Source organism: Fulmarus glacialis, unplaced genomic scaffold, assembly GCF_000690835.1.
Source record: "Fulmarus glacialis isolate BGI_N327 unplaced genomic scaffold, ASM69083v1 Scaffold34945, whole genome shotgun sequence".
NCBI lineage: Eukaryota > Metazoa > Chordata > Aves > Procellariiformes > Procellariidae > Fulmarus > Fulmarus glacialis.
This window is the reverse complement of record NW_009214228.1, coordinates 7,851-30,406: the sequence shown is the minus strand read 5'-3', so window position 1 is coordinate 30,406 and position 22,556 is coordinate 7,851. Positions and strand designations below refer to the sequence as shown.

The 22,556-nt window shown below is 36.2% G+C and overlaps 1 protein-coding gene across 1 annotated transcript; it reads left to right on the top strand.

Moving 5' to 3' along the window:
- Positions 1-15,836: 15,836 nt before the first annotated feature.
- Positions 15,837-21,963, top strand: PLCL2 (phospholipase C-like 2; the record flags this gene model as incomplete). Its single annotated transcript, XM_009578489.1, has 2 exons — positions 15,837-18,319; positions 21,760-21,963. Coding segments are annotated over exons 1-2 (2,640 nt in total), but the record flags the coding sequence as incomplete, so codon positions are not given.
- Positions 21,964-22,556: the final 593 nt, after the last annotated feature.

The window sequence follows — 22,556 nt, the reverse complement described above, 5'->3', positions numbered from 1 at the left end:
GGAAAACCTGTGGAGCCTAGTCATCTTTAAATCTCCTCTTTTGTCAGATTTAGTTGAAATCAAGAAATAAATTCTAAAGGTAGGAGGAGGGATACATAAAGAGACACACATAGATGATGTGATCCCTAGGATTATTTTCCTAGGAAACCATCTAAAACATAATATATGGTTCATTGGTAGCCCTGGAAACAACCTGCTTCTATCTCAATCACTTTTATCATCATGAAGCTTACTCTGCCATGATTTCCTTCTCATAAATCTGTAGTTTGCTTTTAAGAAATAGTTTTTCTTGTAACTAAATGCCATTTTGAGAAGTGTGCAAATACTGTGATAAGGAAAAGAGTAAACGGTTCTATGTCAGCTGGGGTATTTCTGCTGTATTTGAATGCAGACCATTTAATAGAGGTTTCTGAAGGTTGGGCTCCTTAACGTTCTGGAAATAATATTGTGCTGGATGGGACCTGCAGGAGATGAAGGGTAATTAAATGAAGGGTTTTTATAATAAATTACTGAGCCCAAAATGAATCCTTTACGATGTAATGCGTACAACTGCAACTGTTCTTAAAAAATGCTTAAGTAGATAATCTGGTGCAATAGGCTGGGACCAAATTGTTGTTGATTTTCCACATTTGTAAAATTTATGCACTTTTCTATTGTAAAGTTAGTTTGTTTCCTATTACTACAAGTTCAAATAGCTGACTTACACTTTGGTAAATGATTGAAATAGAGTTGCAGCATAGAGCAAGTTACTGAAATAAGATTTCAACATATATTGAATGAGAAGTTACCAAACATCAGTGAAGTAGTTATACCACTTACTGTTTATTCTTTCCTTCTAAACTATACTGACAGTTAAAATCCAATGATACAGAAAAACTGGCCAGCAACAAGTTACTACGGATATGAATAAACAGTTCTGTTAATATTGCCAGAATGCCTTTGCTGTGTTCAATTAACTCTGTACCTCAGAGAATTGGTTGATTTATAGCATTTTCAATTATAATGTGACTATTTTTAGTTTAGAATTCAAAGTGGATAATAGATAATGAATTGTATATTCAAATGTATAAATATGCAAGATGCAGTATTCAAATAATTTAATAATTATGTTAACTTTTCAATTAACCATTGCATCAAATTCATTCAGCAAATTATTTTCCCTTACATGTATTCTTTCTCTTCTGTCTTAGTACAGAAATCTAAATCTTCTAAAGCAGCATTCCACTAATGGCACATCTTCTTCCTTTCAGTTTTTACGCTTCCATTTGGCTCGTCTGTCACTTCAGACTTTAGTTGAGTCCAACAGGGCAAGTCATGTTGCAGCATGAATTTACCAAAATGTGTGGAAATCTGGGTAAATTTGCTTAAAGATGTGCTTTTAAAATGTTTTATATGCAATCTATTTTTAAATCGAAAATGCAAGAGTTTTCAATTTTAATGTCAGTGCTTTTCATTTTTTTAATCTAATAATCTCTTTGGCTTTGTAAGAAGTTAGAGGATTTAGTGTATTAGTAAAACTATTCTGAGAGTTGTTTAATACACAAAATGTAGTTCCTTCAATTTTTTATTACAGCACTTGAATGCTTGCCTTTGTTCTCAGGGTTCAAATGTAAGTATTAATACTGAAGGCTTGTCTACTTTTGACTAGATTTATTGGTATAGGTGACATGAGGGGCAGCTCTATTTTTAGGGACTACACAGATTCTAACAGCAAGCTTCTTTCGCTGGTGTAGTTTTAACTACTGAGAGGAGTAAGCTAGGTAACCAAAAGACGCATTTGCAGACATAACTGTGTCCATTCTAGTACTTTTCTGGTACACTGGTGTTATTTACAGCTGGGATTTTCTTTACATTACTGTCCACTCTACAGACAAACTTTCAAATACAGTCTAAATATACTCCCCACCACATATTGATTACACTGTCTGCATATGCTTTATGTACAAAAGTGGTTACTATGATTTATTTTCAGTTCTGATTAACAGTATTAGGAAAAGAAAACATTTTTTACACAAATGTTTCCGTGCTGAAGATGAATATTTAAATAGTGTTGAAATAATGAAATATGAACTATTGAAATATTAAAATGTGTTTGGAAAGTTTTGTTAGATCAGTAATTATAACAAAATAGAAAATAAACAGTTGAATGTAGGAAGCTGGGAGAGTGAGGGGGATGACTGTAATGGAACAGTTCTAGTTTCTCTCTCTTTGCTACATCGAACAAGAACTAAACTTCTCCTCCTCATGCAGTGATTTAATCACTGTGACGTGGTATTGTGGGTGGTTATAAGGTTGAGATAAGGAAAATGAGTGTAGTTTCTAAGTATTATCTAAACTTTTCTTCAGCTTTTCTTGACCACCCAAGGCATGCTCATTTTTTCCCATTGGTTTAGGCAGATGGGCCTTCGTGGTGGGACACTGACCTGATTTCAAAGGACAGGGATATCACTCTGTGCCGTGAGCAGAATCAGTGGAGGCTTTTGGTTTCAGAGTGAGCAGACAGTAATTCAATTTGAAGTAAATGGATGAGAAAATTGTTTTGCTTCTGTGTTTGGTTTTAGTTGTTAGATGTCATTTGAGTTAATTTTTGTGCTGTACAATGTGACTTTTTGAGTATTTGTGATGTGTAAGATATTCAGAAAGCTGCATACAGTGTATTGAGATATGGTACATGAATATTTTAATGAAAGATTGATGATATTTCCCTTGTATGTCTTAGTGACTTAAAAAAAAAGAGTTCTGTTTTCCTAGTAATTATCGTTTCCTCCACAGAACACAATTATGGTATTACTATATTTTCATTATTGCCCATACCAATTGTTAAATACAGTGAGCTCTGAAAATTAAAAGTAGGATTATTTTTACCTGCCATATTATACTGACGTTTGAAAGCATACTGGATCCCTCCTCCACATCTAGAAGGGCTGTAAACTTTATTTTAAGATATTTGAAATTCTTGCGTACTTTCTTACCACCCCAAGTGGTAGAATTCTAATCTATATTGAGAATTTGTGTTAAGATCATCAACTGCTTGCTAAGATGCTGCTGTTGTAGGTGGGGTTTCAGAAATTGTCTTCAATGCATTTGCTCTTGACTCTTTTAACTGCTTGAAACTGTAATGTCCTGTAGTGATGCTTATTCAGCATTCCTCACAAGGTAAACTTGTAGCAAACAATCAAAACAGACCCCTTTAAAATAGTAGAAGTCTGGAGGAAACTGCTATACCTGGTAATTCTTATTTGTTTAATTGTAATTGTTTGGTAAAGCATACAGATGACTTATTAGATTTGATTTGTCAAATGAACATTTGTATAAATTTAAAATCTGAAGATTGTATGCCTTGCCTATTGTTTGTTGGCTTAGGATAAACAAATACTTCATACTATTTGATTTTTGTAGTCTCTCTCATGTCTTTCTGTTACAGGCATCTTGTATTAAATATTTATAGTTCACTGTTCTTTTCTAAGTGCTTGTAACTGTTATGAATAATTAAAGAACAGAGTTAAGGGGGAAGAAGGGCATTGATGTAGCATTCAGAATGAGAATTTCCAATAATTGTTTGACAACTGTAAATTACATCTGAAAATCAACGAGGAAAACGTATCAGAAGCAGCGGTATGTGGTTAGCAAAGGTACTTGGGTTCATGTCTTCTCTGCCTGTGTGATCGCTGAGTGATGGTAACCTAATAAATATTTTTTGTCTAATTCATAAGAATTGTCCTCCTTAAAAATAAAGTTAATTATCACTGTTTAATTATCATTGCCATCTAAGTAATGAGGCTGAAGCAGCAACTCAGAAGAATTTGCAAGATAATCTCTGTTTAGCAAGTAGTATGTTTTAAAAAGTTCTAACTTTTGTACTTAATTTAATACTGAATTACGTACATGAACTCTTCATGGCATTGAAGAGTTAATATTGGTAATGGTCACTCTCCTTCTTGACAAAAAGTAACTTGTCTCAAACCGCAAAAGCAGAACAATTCAGGTTGTGAAGTTCCATCTCTTTCTTTAGAGTTATCTTACGAAATTTGCTAGTCGAATTACCATTAGTCAAGAAGACACCATTCATCAATCACTAGAATGAAGGAAATTGGTTGATGAATAGAAAGCTGCAGGGCAGAGGTAATGATAGTTTTTAGAATAAAAAAAATTTCTACATTTTATTCCTCTTAAGCCTGAATGTTTTACTTAGATAAAATAACCTTTAGGTGATAATTTTACTTCTGGGTTGTTCCTGGAAAACACTTAGCCACAGGAAAGGACACAAAAAACCAGCAGGAACTTTCCAAGAGAGCAGATGACATTTGGATTGAAATTTGGACAAAATGTAAGAATTGGCAGTACAGGTGGAAATGAACATTTTGGCACATCAGTGAAAGTGAAATTGTGTGATTTAGTAATAACCTTGTGCTGAGAGATTGGGTGGGATGACCTGTATGGATGTGTGAAAAAGTCAGTCCTTTAAGTTATATAACACATCCATGGTCAATCTGCTGCTCATTTTTTGTGAGCAAGAGTTGTTTGACAGTTAAGGGAATATCACGTAGACTACTTACCGCAGTAGAGGAGAGACAACGTACTTTTCTGCTTTCTGACTAAATTAGTCCTTTATAACAAACACAATTATTTTCATTTGTTGGCTGCACAGCATTGAAAAATATGAATCTTGCCCGTAAGGAGTAAGGTGTCCTCTTCCATATAATTTTTTTTTTTAGTATTTAAATTTATGTAACTTCAGTTGCATCATAGAGTATGTACCTGTGATGGCACCCTAAGATGCATGCTCTACAAGCTTGTTTTTGTCAGGTGGTTTATTGTCTTGTCTCCCGTGGCTCTGGGTGACCTGCAGAACATAGGAATGTTGATATTCATAAAATGAAACTTAATACAGTTAAATGCAGAAGGGCTTGGGCACCCCAACTCTCACTGGAAATAACTTCCTTCTTGGCATTGAAAATGTCCTTCAGCATGATCCCTCAGAATGATTCCTTACTTGTCTTCTGCAATTCTACCATTTTAAATCATACAAAAGTGTGAAACAGACATACAAATACATACAATTATGTTACTTTTAATAATTAAAACTTAAGTTCTTCAGAAGTAGTTTAATTTGCTGGGAAAGCTGTAGAGTGAGGTTCATGAACTGATTCTGAAAGGTAACAAGGGAGAGGCTGGCACATTGTTTCCCTATTTTGGAAGTAATGTAGAAACAGCAGTCTTTAACTTAAGATCATCACTGTGTTTGCACAAATCTGCACAGAAATTGACTTGTGGGTTGTGAATCAGGTAGAATAGCATCTGGGCCTGTTAGGTAGGAAAGCTGGTAAAAAAACCCTCAAACAAAACAAAACCAACCCTTATGTCTGTGGGAAACTTTGGAAAAGCTGCTGGGAAGGCTTTACCAACAGGAGTGGGAAAGGGCAGGAAGGCTTGAACCAGTGCTCACACTCACCTCTTGCTGGTCCCACTGTTGGCTTCTCTTTCCTCTCTGATGCTGAAGAGGAGCAGCACAGGGAGAGGTGAAGGAAGCAGCTTTCTGCAGAGCCTGTGCTGCATATGAAATTACAAAAATTTTAAACGCGGTTATTGTGTTATCTTTATAAGTCACCCACATGCTTTATTTTTGCTTCAAACTGTGAAGCTTGACAGCTGTGTTACGGAAGTTACTTACTTTGCCAATTCAGTCAAATTGTTTATGCCTGAAATGAGAAATGGAAAAATGCTGTGCTTTCTACCAGTGGAACTGACTTGCAGCTATAAGTAGTTGAAAAAAATCTGAGATTCATCTTCAGAATGGTTGCTGTAGTAGTCTGCATATTAAATCTTGTCGATAGGTCTTGATTAAAATGTTCATGAAAGTGTATCTTAGCTGTAATATTTGGGTATTTGGAACATTATTGAAGAACTGAAAATTAAATGCTCAGAGTTTAAATAGTTGTGCTTGAAAGAGCATCTTGCTGGTTTTAAGGATGACAGCGAAGACTCAGAGGCTTCTTCACTCCTGAGCCATACTGAAACCTATTGAGCCAACTTGCACGTTAGAATCCCCCAGTGTCTTGTCGTCTTCTGCAGTGTCAGCTTTGTCATGTTCAGTTATTTTTCAAGCTGAAAGCATATATAATTTTCCTTTTTCTGATCATTGATGGCTGAAAAAATAAATGGTTATAATAAACATGAGTTTCTCTATAGTAGTTAAAATGGTCTGTTTGCCATAGTTCAGAAATAATTTCTTAGTACATGAGAAATTAGTCTGAAGTAGAGTGTGTGGCAGTCACAATCCACACACACATATGGATTTGTGTGTGCTGAATTAATACAGTGAAATACCACTTTGATTTAATAGTTTGTTTTTAAAAACCTAATTCAGTTGATCCTCAAGAGATCAGGCATACATTTTGCCACATTTTAGGAATCTAAAATACTTTCTACTTACTTATCTAGGGTTATTAGCCTTTTCACACCATTAAGTAATTTTTAACAATTTTCTGTCAACAAGGTTTCCTCAGTTTAAGACTGAACAGTACATAGTAGCTGCTGGTTTTTGTATAATAATTATTGTAGTTCATATGAATTTGGTAAAATATTGCTTGTTTGGATCTGAAATATATATGTTTTGCTTTTATCGAGTTTGTGAAAACAGGATACTTTTTTTGCTCCATTGGAAACACAGCCCAGAAGCCTGAACTGCAACTGACTCAATAAAATTAAAAACTTAGACATTCATGCCAAGCATAACTCAGGCTTTGGGTCTCTCGGTGCTCACAGCAGTCTCAGCAGTTTCCTTAGATTCTTCTTATTTATTTTCTTTAGAGATTAGTCTTGTCTTTTCCCCTTTCCCCTCTCATTCGTATTGTAAATTAACCCCTGAAACCAAGTATCATAATTTAATATCATAAATATGCAGATGTACTTAAATATGAAAGAATGCCTCAGTGGTGTTTGAATGTAATTTTTACTACCGTATTTTAATATTCAGATATACTATTGTCAAGTTCTGTCATTATGTTTATTGCTTTATAAACATAACCGCATTTCTGTGAGTGACAGTAGTTGCTGCTATAAGGCAAACATACTTGGCAGCATGAAACTGCAGAATGCAGAAGTCAGTTAGTATAGCTGATTTTTAAAATTTAGGTCAAAATCAACACAGTGTAAGTAGTTACAAACTCCTTTATTTTCAGCAGACAAAACAATATCAGATTGTTTACCTTCTTTTGAAAAACATACGGATTTGTGTGTGCTGAATAGTGAAATACCACTTTGATTTAATAGTTCGTTTTTAAAAACCTAATTAATTGATCCTCAAGAGATCAGGCATGCATTTTGCCATTAAATACAAGAAGAGATGGCTAAGCTATTTTGGTATGTAGTCTCTTAAGGTTAAAACTTAGGCTCAGAATTAAAACTTCAAAGTACCAGTTGAAAACGAGGAAAACCAGGAGTGCTCAGTGTAATGGCTGTTCTGTCATTTAACTGAAGAACATTTTCTAAGCAAGCTGTCATTTCTTTTTTAGTTCTCTTTGTAGAACTTAACCAATACGACTTGCAAACACTAACGGAAGGAATATAATGCAGCGTTTTGAGACATGAACTGTGTTCATGCTGCTTTAGCAAGTTTTAGCATTGGAGTTAGGACATTCTCTTACCTTGCTCAGCTTGCGTCAGCTGTAAGAGTGGAGCGAGATGGAGCAAGTGGCAGCGTGCCTGTGGATGCCTTGGGCATCTTGGTGGAAGAAGCGTCTGCCTTGTAGCAGAAGTTCACAGAAAGCTCCCTTGCGACATATTGCGAGAGCATTTGAACTTTGAAGAACTTAGGGATACTTTAGACAGCAACACAAAAAACATTAAAAAAAAAGTTTCTTTACTCTTGGTAAACTGATCAAATGACTAAATAAGCTCTTCTGTAAGAAGTTTTACAAAGAGAGCCTTTGTCTAGACTTTATTTGCAAAACCATATCCTGTTATTTCCCTGCTCATCGCAGTCACAGTCTTTAACTGGGTTAAATTGTCTGCTCTAAAAGCAACAAGGACAATACAGGCTACCATTTTTCTCTGCTCTTTCTAATAGGTAGTGTAGTAGTGATGTCTCTCGTGTAATATAAATCTTCTGGTGTCCTGTTTTCTTGAAGCGAGGCAGAACAAAATGAGCCAAAGCAACCCCGAGAACCTCAATTCTGTTATTTTATGGTGTTGGTAGTTCTTTCTTGTACCTTGCTTTTATGTTGAGTGTGTTTAGGAGATTGTTGATGTACATTCTGTGAGATGGACCAAGATGACAGATTTTGTTTTCCCTAATGACATAAAGTTCTCTTGCTAGGTCATAGAGGATCTGATTTCAACAGAACAGTTTCAACTGCATTGATTTTGACTGAATTAATTTCTTGATAAAAGTGAGTAATTCTGTTCTTTCCTCCCATTTTTAATCAATTCCCTGTTTCTAGTGGTTATTTTGAACCAGCTCCGATACTTATCTGATCACATGGCAAATTGTTTTCAGCTCACTAAAATTGCAGAAAACTAATTCAGCAAAAAAGGGATTTTTCGTTTCCTGAGGTAGTGAGGTGGATTCACTTACTGTGTGTCAGACAGGTGCTAATGCGGGCCTGAGGAGCTGGGGTGGGGAGAAGGGAGATGCAGCTGGGCAGGAGGAGGAAGAGACAGGACAGAAAATTAATGTTTTGAAGAGGAAATTTGTTTAGCTGTATCATGAAACCACGCAATTAGCTGATCTGAAATAAAATAGATAATTTTTGTTTGAATATTGAGCTAAGACTTGCCCTTGTGTCCATATTCCGTTAATAATAGAATCATAAAAAAAGATTTAAAAAAAAAAAAATTACTTGTTACTTGTACAAGCTAATCTTCATATTTTTCTTCCCCCCTCACTGTTATTTATAACATTGTGTAACTGGGTCTGGCGGGGGTCAACCCACCACACATTGAAAAAATATGTTTCTCTTAAAAGATTTCTGCAAACAGCAGATATGCCATGAATACCAGTTTGGAAAAAATATTTAAATGGTGAGCTCAAATATAGTGATTCACTATGAGTGGAAGGCCCTGTGTTTTCAAATAGCTGATGTTTTGTCTCCCCCCCAAATGCCTGTTACTTCAGTTGAGGACTCTTTACGTTGTCTTAAATGCAACTGCTCAGTGCCGTGTACCACTAAACAGTGGCTACAGTTCCATTCAGAAACTACTATACATGATGTGATTTAATATGTGCCGTTTCTGAAGTGTTTGGGATTCTGTTAGCTGAACTGCTAATTACTTGGAAAGTTTTTTCTTGTTTTGATTTTCACATGCTCTGCAAGCTTTGGACAGCTGTTAAAGCATTATAAAGTATGTGCTTTTTAGTGAATGTGGGTCACTGTGTTAGTAAGAATCTCCTAGTAGTGGCAACTTAAAAGGTACTGCCTAGGAAGAATGCAGATACTTGGCTAGAGGAGAGAGGCTGAGTGGCAGCTGTCAGCAGATTCTTCTGGTGAGTTGTTGATTCCAGGAGAATTAGGCTGAGAGAGGGTGCACCAAGGACGTAGACCTCCTGCCTTTGAGGACATGGCTCCTAATGGTGAAATGCCTTTGCTGCCCCACCTTCTCTCTTCTTTCCTTCCCCCTTTCTCCTTACCCCCCTCCCTGCTTCTAAAGAAGACACTCATTCTGCCTTTAACTGCATGTAACTTTTGAAATCAATGCTAAATTTTGTGTAACAAAGATGAAATATTGCTGATTTTAGTTACCTGTTATTTTCCTTACTTTTTTCTACTGACTCCTTCACACAAAAACTTGCTTAGTTTCTTTTATAATGCTGCATATTATGTTCCAGAATGAGCTGGCAGCTGTATGTAGGCAACCTATACATAGTAATTAATTCTTTTTTTTGTGTTGCAAAAATAAGTGGTCCTGTTTATTATTGCTGTATCAGTTAAAGATATTTTTTCAAAGAAAACCCTAAATATTTTTGCAATGAAAATATTTATAAAGAGAAGGATAATATGATACTAACGTATTTGTAACTCGTTTGCTGATCTATGTCTGCATTTATATCTCTAAAACCACAGGTGAAACCTTGGAAAAGAACAAATTACTGATGTTATCATATTTTTTATTATTTATTAAAATACATTTGGAAATTGAATGTTTTAAAATATTGCCTTAAATATATGTGGTTTTTTCCTTTGAATAGACCTAGCTATATATAGACATACCTGAATGGTTCCTTAAGTATAAAGAAAATCTATAAAATTCAGGGGTTTTGTTTTGCAGGGTTCTGAAGAAAAATGCTTAGGAATCTTAATTAAATAAACAAAGATTCAATTTTTTTTTTCTTTTTTTTTTGAACTAACCACTTCCTGAAATAGGCTTATGTTATACATCATGTTGTTAAGCTAGGTGATTTTGCAATTGCTGCTGAATTGCATTTGATGAAGACAGGCAATTTTCGTACTCAAATTGGCGAAGCAAGTCATCAATGAGTTGTATAGTGTCAGAAGAGTAGTTCACTCTATGTTCATCATGAAGATCATTAGACTCTCTGTTCTCATTGTAAAGTAGTGAATTGTATTGCAACTACAGATGTACATTAAATTACTTCTAAAACAGCCTTTATGCTGTATGACATTAAATAATAGTGTGATTTAAAAAAAAAAAAAATTAACCAAACTTAGGCATGGCCTGTGTTCTCACCTACTCACCAGTAATTGTTCAGCGTATTGCCCCACACTGACCCTCAGATTCACAAACATATCACTTAATTCAGAACTTACATGCAAAAAAAATTTGATTTATTTAAAAGCTCTTGAGACACTGTACATGGTTGCAATTTTGTTACTACACATACATACGGACATTGCCATCTTTGCTAGGTGGAACGGCTCAGCATCCATCTTGTTTCTAAGGCTGTTTGGGATTAATTAAGTAGACATTCTTGGGACTGTGGCTCTTGTAGACTGTGTGCCATCATTGCCACAAGGTGTGTGAGTTTCTTCACACGTTGTCAAAGCTCAGCCATTTAGAGTCAAAAAGCCTGCAGTGAGGTGCTGGGGTTGAGAGGAGGTGTCTTATGCTCTATTTTTTATGTAGTTGCTTGGTTGGCAGAGCACTCACCGACTCATTGAGTGATGGGGCTCTAGTCCTTCTGCCTGGGGATCGTCAAATGTGCAGCTCCTCATGTGCTAGCTGCGTGCTCTCAACACTAGGATGGAGCTGCCTTCCATGCTTCTGATGAACCTGTGGTATATAAACACGAATGGAAATTTTGTGTGGTTAGAGCATAAACAAGAAGCAGCAGGATCTGTCACCTGGGGAGGTGGGTATTCCTCTCAGAGGGCAAAATTCAGTGTTCAGGTCCCTGCTGCATGGACTGCTTGTACGTTTTGCATTCAGGGTCACCAAGTGAAATATTTATGGACTAATGACATCAGGGACTTTCACTTCCCAGGTGAGTGCTCTAAAAATGTGTCATTCTGCCACTTCTTCTTGTTACCATTGTCTTTTCTTTGTAAAGTCCTCTGTCCCAAAAGGAGTACCTTAGTGGGCTAAATGCAGATGGAGGCCGTAATCTTCAAATCCCAGTTAGCGTAACTACCGCATCAAAGCTGCATCTAGCTGCTTTAGTCATGGAGAGAGGCAGGATCGCAGACACCCATCTCTGGAGTTTTCATTGGCGAGTGTAAGGACCATTCTGTATTGGCAGATGGAAGTACTGTCCTGCGCAGTGCTCCGGTTGTGGCCCCTCATTTCCCACCTCAGGGGGGTGGCAGGCCCCTGCCTTGGGCTTTAATTTTCTTTCCAAAGTGTTCTAGATTCCACTGTTCGGAGCAGTACCTAAACTTCTTGGTAACTCCGGGATTGAATGTTTTTTGAAGTACTGCTTTCCCCATGGTGTCTTCTGGGGCATGATTCGTTTGGGCATTTACAGGTCATAAAGTTCACTCTCTGCATCCTTTCCTTTAGTAGATGTTTACAAACCTTGCACTATTTATTGTTTCCTTTATCATCGTGATCTATACGTTATCAAATCTCTGTTTGATCTCTGTCCCTATCAGTACCCATGGTTATTGGCACTGCTCTTTAAGTAGTTTTGTCATAAAATTGCATATACTAAACGCTTTGCTGTTCAGGAATGATGTGCATATCTCTCAGCATCAGATTCAAGATTCTTTGTTGTCTCCAGAATTCTGTTTTGTAGATAGTGCTGTCTTAGTCACACAACCATTTCTTTGTACCTTGAGAGGAATAAAAAAAAAGTTGTCATGGAGATACGCTTCCCTGTTTGCTCTTTTAAGCCGTTTTCTCCAGCTGTCTCTGTCTCTTAAGTGCCATAGCTGTCAGCTGGGATTTTTTCTGTTTTTTAAACTGCTAGATACTTTGCTTTCTGTTGCTACAAACTCCTGGATAAACTAAACTCTTTGTGTTATCACTTGTAGTGGATATTAGCAAAGTTTATCTGTGGTCTGGTCTGTTTCTCAAAACTTCTTGCAGGTGACCTTGGATGTGGCACATGTTTTAGTAAATGTATCGATGAGGTGGTCATTCTGGTTTCAATGATAAAGTCTTCTGAAGAACAAGCAGTCTTTAGGGGAAGTTCTGAGTTATGATGACAGTACCTGTTATAATCTGAAGATTGACATGGCTTTCATCGTGTGAGAGGTCCTAGAATGACTCTGAAAGTTGTTTCAGCACAAAAATTGTAGCTTATGCAATGGACAGAGTTATGCATCTGCACTGTAGGGCCAACCTCACTTTGAGCATCTTGAACAGCATCAAGAACACTGTAAGTCTCATGAATGCTGAGAAGTCACTCCTGTGTTTGTTCAGATACATACAGTTTTCTGATGTGCCAGTCTCTTTGATTCAAGACAGACTTAAGGCCATGAGAGACCTGACCCAGTTCATGAATACCACCCCACTTTCAGGGTGAAATCCTCCACATCATATAGCAGAATATATCTGCCTCCTTCTCCATGCCAGACTGTATCTCTGAGGCTCACAAACCTGTTTCATACAGTTTGTGCACACTCTATACAATTACATTCTCAACGTATGAGTGAGAGTTTCTTTTCTGTTTCTTTTCAGGCAGGTGGATAATTCAGACAGGTGGATAATTCTGGCCAGTGTCTTTGGGAAAACATCCTTTAAGTTTTTCTGTTTATGCAGATTGACTGTGACTGGCATGTCTCTGTCAGGGTGGGGACTTGCACAGGCAATCTGGTAGCTCAGGATCATTGATATCTGGAGAAGCAAAAACTTATGAAGGGTGTTCTGGAGCTCAGAGCTGTGAGAAACTCACAAGAGTATTTTAAAATTTGTCTTCACGGTCGTCACATTCAGACAGTGATGTCTACCACCAGCAGGTTTTATATGAGTAAGAGAATGGTGAGATTGCTTTACCCTGCAGAAATGCAAGAATACTGTCGAACTGGCTTCAAATTCATCTGGCAGGCAAGCAAAATAGTCTTCCAGGTGTGGTAGATTGACTTATTCCTCTGATCCGCATGTGTAAACTCTAGTTCAGTCTTTAGGTAACTAGAGTTGGGAATGGGGTTGCCTTGAGATGGACCTATTTACATCAGATGGCATCAAGAAATGGCAGATTTTTTCTCCCTTGCCATTCAGTGTCTTGGATCAGACACAATCCTGACCACAGAGCAAGGCAAGACCTTCCTTTTGCTTGGAAATACTGATCATGGTCAGGCACAGTAATACTTCCCAGGCCTTGATGGTTCTGTCTGTCAGCTGTCTCTCACTGAAGAGTTCAAGAAATATATTCGCCTCCTAGATCTGTGACTCAGAAGTCTGGAGCGTTAGTGAGTTTCAGCATGCTTCATTCCAAGCCCTAAAATACTGGACAGTAATGTCATTGCTCAGTTCTGTGGGGCTGTCCCTTGCCACTTTTTCAGGTTAGGAGATGTCGATAGACAGGTAGCCAGACAAGAAGCTAGGCTTAAAATAGAAAAAAAACCTTTGTAAACAAAAATCATATTTGTAATTTATTTTTTTTTTAAATTAAGGAAATTGACTTCTGTTTGAAAGCAATCCTCGTGCCCAAACTACATGTAATAAGATTCCAAGAGTCAGCCCTGTGTGGTATCCATTGCAGGTGTTTTATCTGGAGTTAGAAATAAAACAGTCCTCTGTAGGGTTATTCACTTTTACTGATCTCTTGAGAACTTGTGTAAAGCAAATTCTGCTGTCATTAAAGGTGCAAGAATCGTATGGTTGATTAATTTTCTCAAACATGGAACAGCAAATACTAAGTCTGCTTACTTTACTAACATTGTTTTCAGTGAAAGGCTTTTTGGATGCTTATAAATTAAATTACAAAACCAGAATTCTGCATTTTTAATTTAATGAAATTAAACATACAGTACATATGCCCTGAACTGGAAATGCATTCTGTAATGGATGGTTTTTATTTGAACATCTGTTCAGTGTAGTAATTGTTGAAAGTTTTCTTTCCGTCTCCTTTCTGCCATATAAGCAATGCTGATTTGCACTGGAACATACTTCAAATGGAAAACTATTAGAGGGAAAATCAACATTCTTTTGTATAAAGCTGGAAAAGTAGTTTTTTGAGCCGTGCTGGAGTATAAGAACACCACTTCTAGGTAGAGTATCTAACATAAAAAAATTATTTCATGGAAATATTATTTCCAACTAAAAGTTAACTTATCAAGACACATGATGCTTTTAAAAGAAAACCAAAATACTTGCAGCATTTTTTCAGTCTCAGAAAATGCAGATAATGAAAGCACACAGTTTTCTTAAATTCAGTTCTTTCTCATGAAATTGGTTATACTTAAGTGATCCGTTACCGATTCATTTGCACTTGTTTGAATGAATACAAAGAGCAAATAGAGGTAGCTAAATGACATAATTTTTTTTTTTTTTTTTTAAATGGCTTATATATCCAGTTTGCTACCCAAGCTTTCTCTAGTGAACTAAGACCTCTGGGTTATTTCATTGTTTTAAGAGCAAAGGTGAATCACTTTTGCTTCCCTTCCTGACCAGGTCTTGCATTTTCCATTCAAGTTCTTTCTAATGTTACGCAGCTTCTTTGGAACCAGTTAAACTTCAGTTGTCTGGGACGGTTCCCTCTTGAGTCACTGTCATATTTCCTGAAACTTGGAGCTTGCAGTGAATTATATCTGCTCCAGTCCAGTCACTTGTGTTTCAGTGTAGCTTCTTAAGACTGATGTGGATGTTTTCCTAGTTTAGGTGGGATGCATGTGTCAGTGCTCTGGGTAGTCTATGGGAAGAACATGGATGGGTGCAGTGGAGAAGGGAGCTATGCATAATAAGTGCTGTTAATGTCTTGTATACTTAGATTAGGACCATGTCTTATGGATTTTATGTAGTTAATTGTGTATTAATGTTTCTCTGGTGTTCATGAGGACCCTGTCAGCGTGGTATTAAAGCCTTATATTCTGTACTGACTAAGTTCAGCAAGTATCTGTAGCACTGTATAAGGACTCAGAGGAAAGCTTACTTCCTACTGTCTTGGCTGTAGAACCCATTATCTCTGTAAGTAGGTTATTACTGATAAAATAAAACACATTTATACAGCATTATTATTTCATTAGCATTCAAAACTTGCTTTTTAAAATTTTCTGTTCATATGAAATATTAAAAAAAAAACCAAACCCTGGAAGATTACTTACATAGACAAGAACAAATATTAAGCCATTATTAGTATTTTCATTTGTGATTATTCCAATAAGAATTTCCATCTTACTGGTCATCACACTTTCAGCTATAAGTTGAAACCTATTTCAATGTTGAGCAAAATCATACTGATACATGTTTTCTTCTTTTCCCCCTTGTTTACCAGGATGGTACGAAACAAAAGCGAGAACGGAAGAAGACTGTGTCGTTTAGCAGTATGCCAACTGAGAAAAAGATCAGCAGTGCAAGTGACTGTATAAACGCGATGGTTGAAGGCTCTGAGCTCAAAAAGATTCGATCCAACTCTAGGGTGTATCACCGATACTTTCTTTTAGATGCAGATATGCAGTCTCTACGCTGGGAACCTTCAAAAAAGGATTCTGAAAAAGCAAAGATTGATATTAAATCAATCAAAGAAGTAAGAACAGGAAAAAATACAGATATTTTTCGCAGCAATGGAATATATGACCAGATATCAGAAGACTGTGCATTTTCAATTATATATGGAGAAAACTATGAGTCACTAGATCTTGTTGCTAACTCAGCAGACATTGCAAATATTTGGGTTACTGGCTTAAGATACCTTATTTCTTATGGAAAACATACTCTAGATATGATAGAAAGTACTCAAGATAATATGCGGACTTCATGGCTTTCACAAATGTTCAGTGAATCAGATGTAGATAATTTGGGACATATACCCCTGTGTAATGCTGTACAGTTTATAAAAGACTTAAATCCTGGTTTAAAAACTAATAAAATTGAACTAAAATTCAAGGAGTTACATAGATCCAAGGAAAAAACTGGTACTGAAGTAACAAAAGAAGAGTTTATTGAAGTTTTTCATGAGCTTTGTACCAGACCTGAAATCTATTTCCTGTTGGTTCAGTTTTCGAGCAATAAAGAATTCCTAGATACCAAGGACCTTATGATGTTTTTAGAAGCAGAACAGGGTATGGCACATGTCACAGAAGAAATAAGCCTTGAAATTATTCAGAAATACGAGCCAGCCAAAGAGGGCCAGGAAAAGGGTTGTCTTTCTCTAGATGGGTTTACGAATTACCTTACTTCACCAGACTGCCACATATTTGATCCAGAACATAAAAAAGTTTGTCAAGATATGAAACAGCCTTTATCTCATTATTTTATAAATTCATCTCATAATACATACTTGATAGAGGATCAGTTTAGAGGGCCTTCTGACATCACAGGTTACATTCGCGCTCTTAAAATGGGTTGTCGAAGTGTTGAACTGGATGTGTGGGATGGTCCGGATAATGAGCCTGTGATTTACACAGGGCATACAATGACATCGCAGATTGTCTTCCGTAGTGTGATTGACATTATTAACAAGTATGCATTTTTTGCTTCAGAATACCCTCTTATTTTGTGTTTAGAAAATCATTGTTCCATTAAGCAGCAGAAAGTTATGGTACAACACATGAAGAAAATTTTGGGGGACAAGCTACATACACAGTCTCCAAACATTGAAGAGTCTTATCTTCCATCACCGGAATCACTTAAAGGGAAAATATTAATTAAAGCAAAGAAGCTTTCCTCTAATTGTTCTGGACTAGAGGGAGATGTTACAGATGAAGATGAAGGAGCAGAAATGTCACAGAGAGTGGGGAAGGAGGGGGTAGAACAGCAAAACTCAATGATGGGCAAACGATTTCAGCTCTGCAAAGAACTCTCTGAGTTGGTAAGCATATGTAAATCAGTTCAGTTCAAAGAGTTTCAAGTTTCATTTCAGCTCCAGAAGTACTGGGAAGTGTGCTCGTTTAATGAAGTGCTTGCTAGCAAATATGCCAATGAAAACCCGGGAGACTTTGTAAATTATAACAAACGTTTTCTTGCGAGAGTTTTCCCCAGTCCTATGAGGATTGACTCTAGTAATATGAATCCCCAGGACTTTTGGAAATGTGGTTGTCAGATAGTAGCAATGAACTTTCAAACACCTGGCTTAATGATGGATCTTAACATTGGTTGGTTTCGACAAAATGGAAACTGTGGCTATGTCCTTCGTCCTGCTATCATGAGAGAAGAAGTATCCTTCTTTAGCGCGAATACGAAAGACACTGTGCCTGGAGTTTCGCCTCAGCTGCTTCATATTAAAATCATTAGTGGGCAAAACTTTCCTAAACCCAAAGGATCAGGTGCCAAAGGTGATGTTGTGGATCCTTATGTTTATGTTGAAATACATGGAATCCCTGCCGACTGTGCAGAGCAAAGGACGAAAACTATGCATCAGAATGGGGATAATCCAATTTTTGATGAAAGCTTTGAATTTCAAATAAATTTACCAGAACTGGCTATGGTGCGTTTTGTAGTACTGGATGATGATTACATTGGGGATGAGTTTATCGGGCAATACACTATTCCCTTTGAGTGTCTACAGACTGGTTATCGGCACGTTCCTCTGCAGTCTTTAACTGGTGAAATTTTAGCACATGCTTCCTTGTTTGTGCATGTGGCCATTACTAATCGAAGGGGTGGTGGGAAACCTCATAAGCGGGGCCTCTCTGTGAGGAAGGGCAAAAAATCAAGGGAATATGCTTCTATGAGAACATTATGGATTAAAACAATAGATGAAGTGTTCAAGAATGCTCTCCAACCTATTCGGGATGCCACGGATTTGAGAGAAAATATGCAGGTACAGTTTTTACAATGAATTTATCGGTTCTTATGTGTATTTTTGTATTATGATGCATATGGAATATGTGTTTTTAAGAGTCTTGCTGCATTTTGTAAGTTACTTTATTTGAGTCTAATGCTGAACAGCTGTAAAAATGGATTATGTCAGAGCAGTCTTTTAGGTGATACTGTCTACTGAGGCAACCTTGGATGCATATGTGTGTTTTCTTAATGTGAACTGGAAATATGGTTCCAGTGTTAGAACTCAAGCCTGTTGACTCGTCCTATGTCTTTGAAGGAATGTTAGATATACACTAGAGGAAAGTATGGCAATATTTTAGTTTTAGAAAATTAAGTTAAATAGAAATGCAGGAGGAGAATACAGCTGATTCTGTAAAAGGAGAAAAAGGAGACTTTACTGCTTATTAGAAAACTTCTTGTACGTAAAAGTATGTTTAGCATAGTTTCACTGAGGTTTTGTTTTTTCCTCATTCCCAAATAGAAGGCAGTACTTTCAGAAATACCATTTGCTTTCCATGATTCTTCCTAGCAACAATACATTAGAAATACATGGAATTAGCGCTAAGGTATTAGCATCCTCTAAAAGAAATTACCGTACCTTAAAGGTCACCTATAGTAAACACATTGAATTTCAGGAAAAAGTACAGGCTGAGGTGCTTGTTTTTGTGGAAGCCAAGAGATCCCACTTCAAAAATGCATTGTTTGGAGATTCCAATAAAGATTTCAGGTAAATAAACCGTTTTAGACATAGATTAAAGTGAGTTGTAAACTTGTGTTTTATTTAATAAAGCTTTTAACTATCTATAAACTTCTGATGGAATACTAGCAGTGATTAAGAAAATTAAGCACAGTAATTTCAAATGAAGTGACCTGTTAAATCCTCTTACTCTTATGTAATGTTAAGGGGAAACTGATTAAAGGAAATGTCTGAGACTTGATTCTGGATTTTAAAGGCACATCAGTGTAGATAAATTTTCTTCATGAATAATCTTATATTGAAGAGGTAGTAGTACAATTTTAAAACTAATTTTTCTTCATATGAAGGAAGAAATTAGTACAGCATTATGAAGCTCTCCCATTCCACTTGGTATATAAAATTGCTATACTAAAAGATTATTGAAAAAATACAGGGATGATATTTTGACTCTTAAATGTTTCACATTATGGGCTACATATAAAGTGAACTTTACCTGTGGTTAACCTATTGAAGCCTAGAATTCTGTCATATAAAGGCTGCTGTATTTTAAGATACCTTTCAAGGAAGAGCTGAACCTAAGATTTGAGGAAACAGTGAAAACATACAGATTTTGTAGCTACTTTAAACTCTTTACTGTGCATGCTGCAGTATTTTCCAGAACTGATATAATTGAAAACAGGCTCTACAGAGTGGTTTCTTTGAACATGAGATATTAAAAGATATTTTATGTATTTTATTCTGTCAGTTTGAAAGTTGTGCTATCAACTACATTCATCATTGTCATCTCTCAAAATGCTATCAAGAAGATATTTTAGGTACATGAGGGAGTATTCGTTTTGCATAGCTTTACTGACATTATATAATGTGCACAGTTTAAACTCTGCATAACTAAAGTTTTACAGCTAATAAAAGTAAATAAACCACTCAAAATAAATATCAACTTATGTCAGGGAATGTGAGATTTGTTTAATTTCTATATTACTGAAATTTTGCGTTGTAAATTGTTATGATTATTATGATACAGAAATAATGTCCCCACAAGCCAGATTAGAAGGAGCAAAGTTGAGGTTTTTTTAACGTAAGATGGAAGAAGAAAAAAAAATAAAGTGTGCAGCAGTGAGTTTAATGGTTTCTCTAAAACTGTACAAGTAGCTAGCCTTTTTTCTTCCTTGTTAGGTACTACATTACTGTGACAAAAGCTGATGTCATAACTTGTTTTTACATGTTAATCAGTAAAAAAAGTATAACGAGTGATTAAACTGGATGTGATGTTGCGTATTTAAATTGCTTGACAGTATGAGGGATAGTCTCTGGATATAGGGTTGGAAGTCCAAAGGCAAGAGTTATAGCCATAGTTCTGTCCTGCCTGACATAACATATACATTCCCTGGGTCCTCGTTAACCTCTCTGTAAAATTGTTGTTCATAATGGCTTACCCATTATGTTTATCTCAAACAAAATCTGTTTGAATGGACTTCCCAATGTCTGTCTTTTCAACTATGTAATTATTGTGTCATTAAGGTGTAGTCTAGTTAATAAAAGTAGTTTCTGTTTCCTGGACATTTACTAGATGCTACTAAACATTTACGTAGAGTTAAAGTACACTGTAAGTGACTGTAATAGATGTAATTTTGCATGAATATGCTATATATACACATATTTTGAAGTCTACTTTGGGTATTTTGTCTCATAAAGGGGCAGCAAAATATTTCACGTTTGATTCCTGTTTGCATTAAGGTTGGCATTATGTCTCTCTAAGAAATTTGTCCACAAATGAGTCTTACCATGCCAGCAAGATGGAAAGTGGTTTTGATTAAAATAAAAATCTGTGTCAGATACCCTGCTTGGGTAAGACATGGGAGAAAGGAGCACTGAGCACATTTGTAACTTAAATATGCCATATTTTTGTTTTTGTTTCCTACAGGAACACAAACTCCAGACCTGCTACAGATCACCAGCTCCCACTTGGTACAAAAATCCTAAATACATTACAATGCTGAGAATATTCCCATCATGGAATTTCAGTGGCTACTTGGAGTCACACTGTATTTCTAATACTGGAAATTTTCTTCAAGTTTAAACGTATGGTTTTATATTCTACCGTATTGGATATAAAATACAACTATAATAAATTTTAGGGAAAGGTACAAAATTGGTATTTATATTAAAGTACCTTAAAAATTCACTTAAGTGTGATTCTGTGATAGGGATGACATTGGTAGTGGAGTGCTGGGTTTGTGAATCACACCAAATGGGAGCTAGCAGATCCACAGCACGTCTGGACTATGGTTCAGGTATGTTTAAAGTTACAAATGGGCTGAATTCCTCCTTCCACTTCACTTTGCTTATTTGGGACATTCAACACCTAATTTTGTTTCTCTTGGTGGCATTTTAAAAATTTGAGATGTCTTTCAGAATTTTTCAAAATACATAACCAGTATGTTTTAGAATTCATTTATTTGCATGGTTAATTTTAGCAGTGATAGAGACCAGACATACTTGTTCTAAATAGAATTTTTTTTTCTGTGGCAAGTATTGAATCCTGTTTGAATTTTTAACGTTTTTGGTAAAATATATGTGTAATATTGGTTGCTTTGGAAAACTGCCGGTTCTTCAGGGAAAAGCTGTGGTAATTCCACATTGTAGCTCAACTATAGCAGTGAAGTATTTTATCCTGAAAGAATTGAGACATTAAAATTCATCTTTAACTGTAAAGGAAACTCTTTCTTTCCTTTTTGCAGAATGCAGTAGTTTCATTCAAAGAATTATGTGGCCTCTCTCCTGTAGCAAATCTTATGCAGTGCATTTTGGCAGTGTCTACGCGCTTGGTTGGGCCTGATAATACACCCTTGGTAGTACTGAATCTCAATGATCAGTATCCGACGATGGAACTCCAAGGGATTGTTCCAGAGGTCTTGAAAAAGATTGTAACAGCATATGACATGGTGAGTAGTCCTTTGTGGTTATTTTATATGCTATTTGAAAGACTTTATTTTTATACTATACAGTACCATGTCTGTTTTGAAAGGTCATTTTAACCTGTGACTTCCTATTTCATGCTTCATTACATGTGCTTGAAAGTCACTCCCATGAACGTACAGCAACTGATAGTGTTTTCACATTGAGTAAAACACAGAGATTAATATACTGCATGCAAATACGTGTTTGTACACTTCAGAAGGCAAAGTGGTTATAATCAAGAGGATTTAACATGAAGAGGATGTATTAAATTACCTGTTTTGCAGTAACTTGAAATTTTTTGCATATCTATAAACCTCTTCCATTAATTTGCTACTTTACATTTTCTAGTTTGTGGACCTTGTTTTCTTTTGGCTTTGACACAACATAGAATAGAAAAACATCAGGAACTGCTTTTAGGAATTGTAGTTTTATAAGCACCTTGAAGTGTTAAATTCTACACATGCTTTTTCATTTTCCTTTGCTGTATCTTTCTTATAGATCTCATTTGATTAGGCATTTTTACATCTGTAAGCAGCTGTAATGTTAACTTCAGGCCTTATACTTCAGTAAATATGTA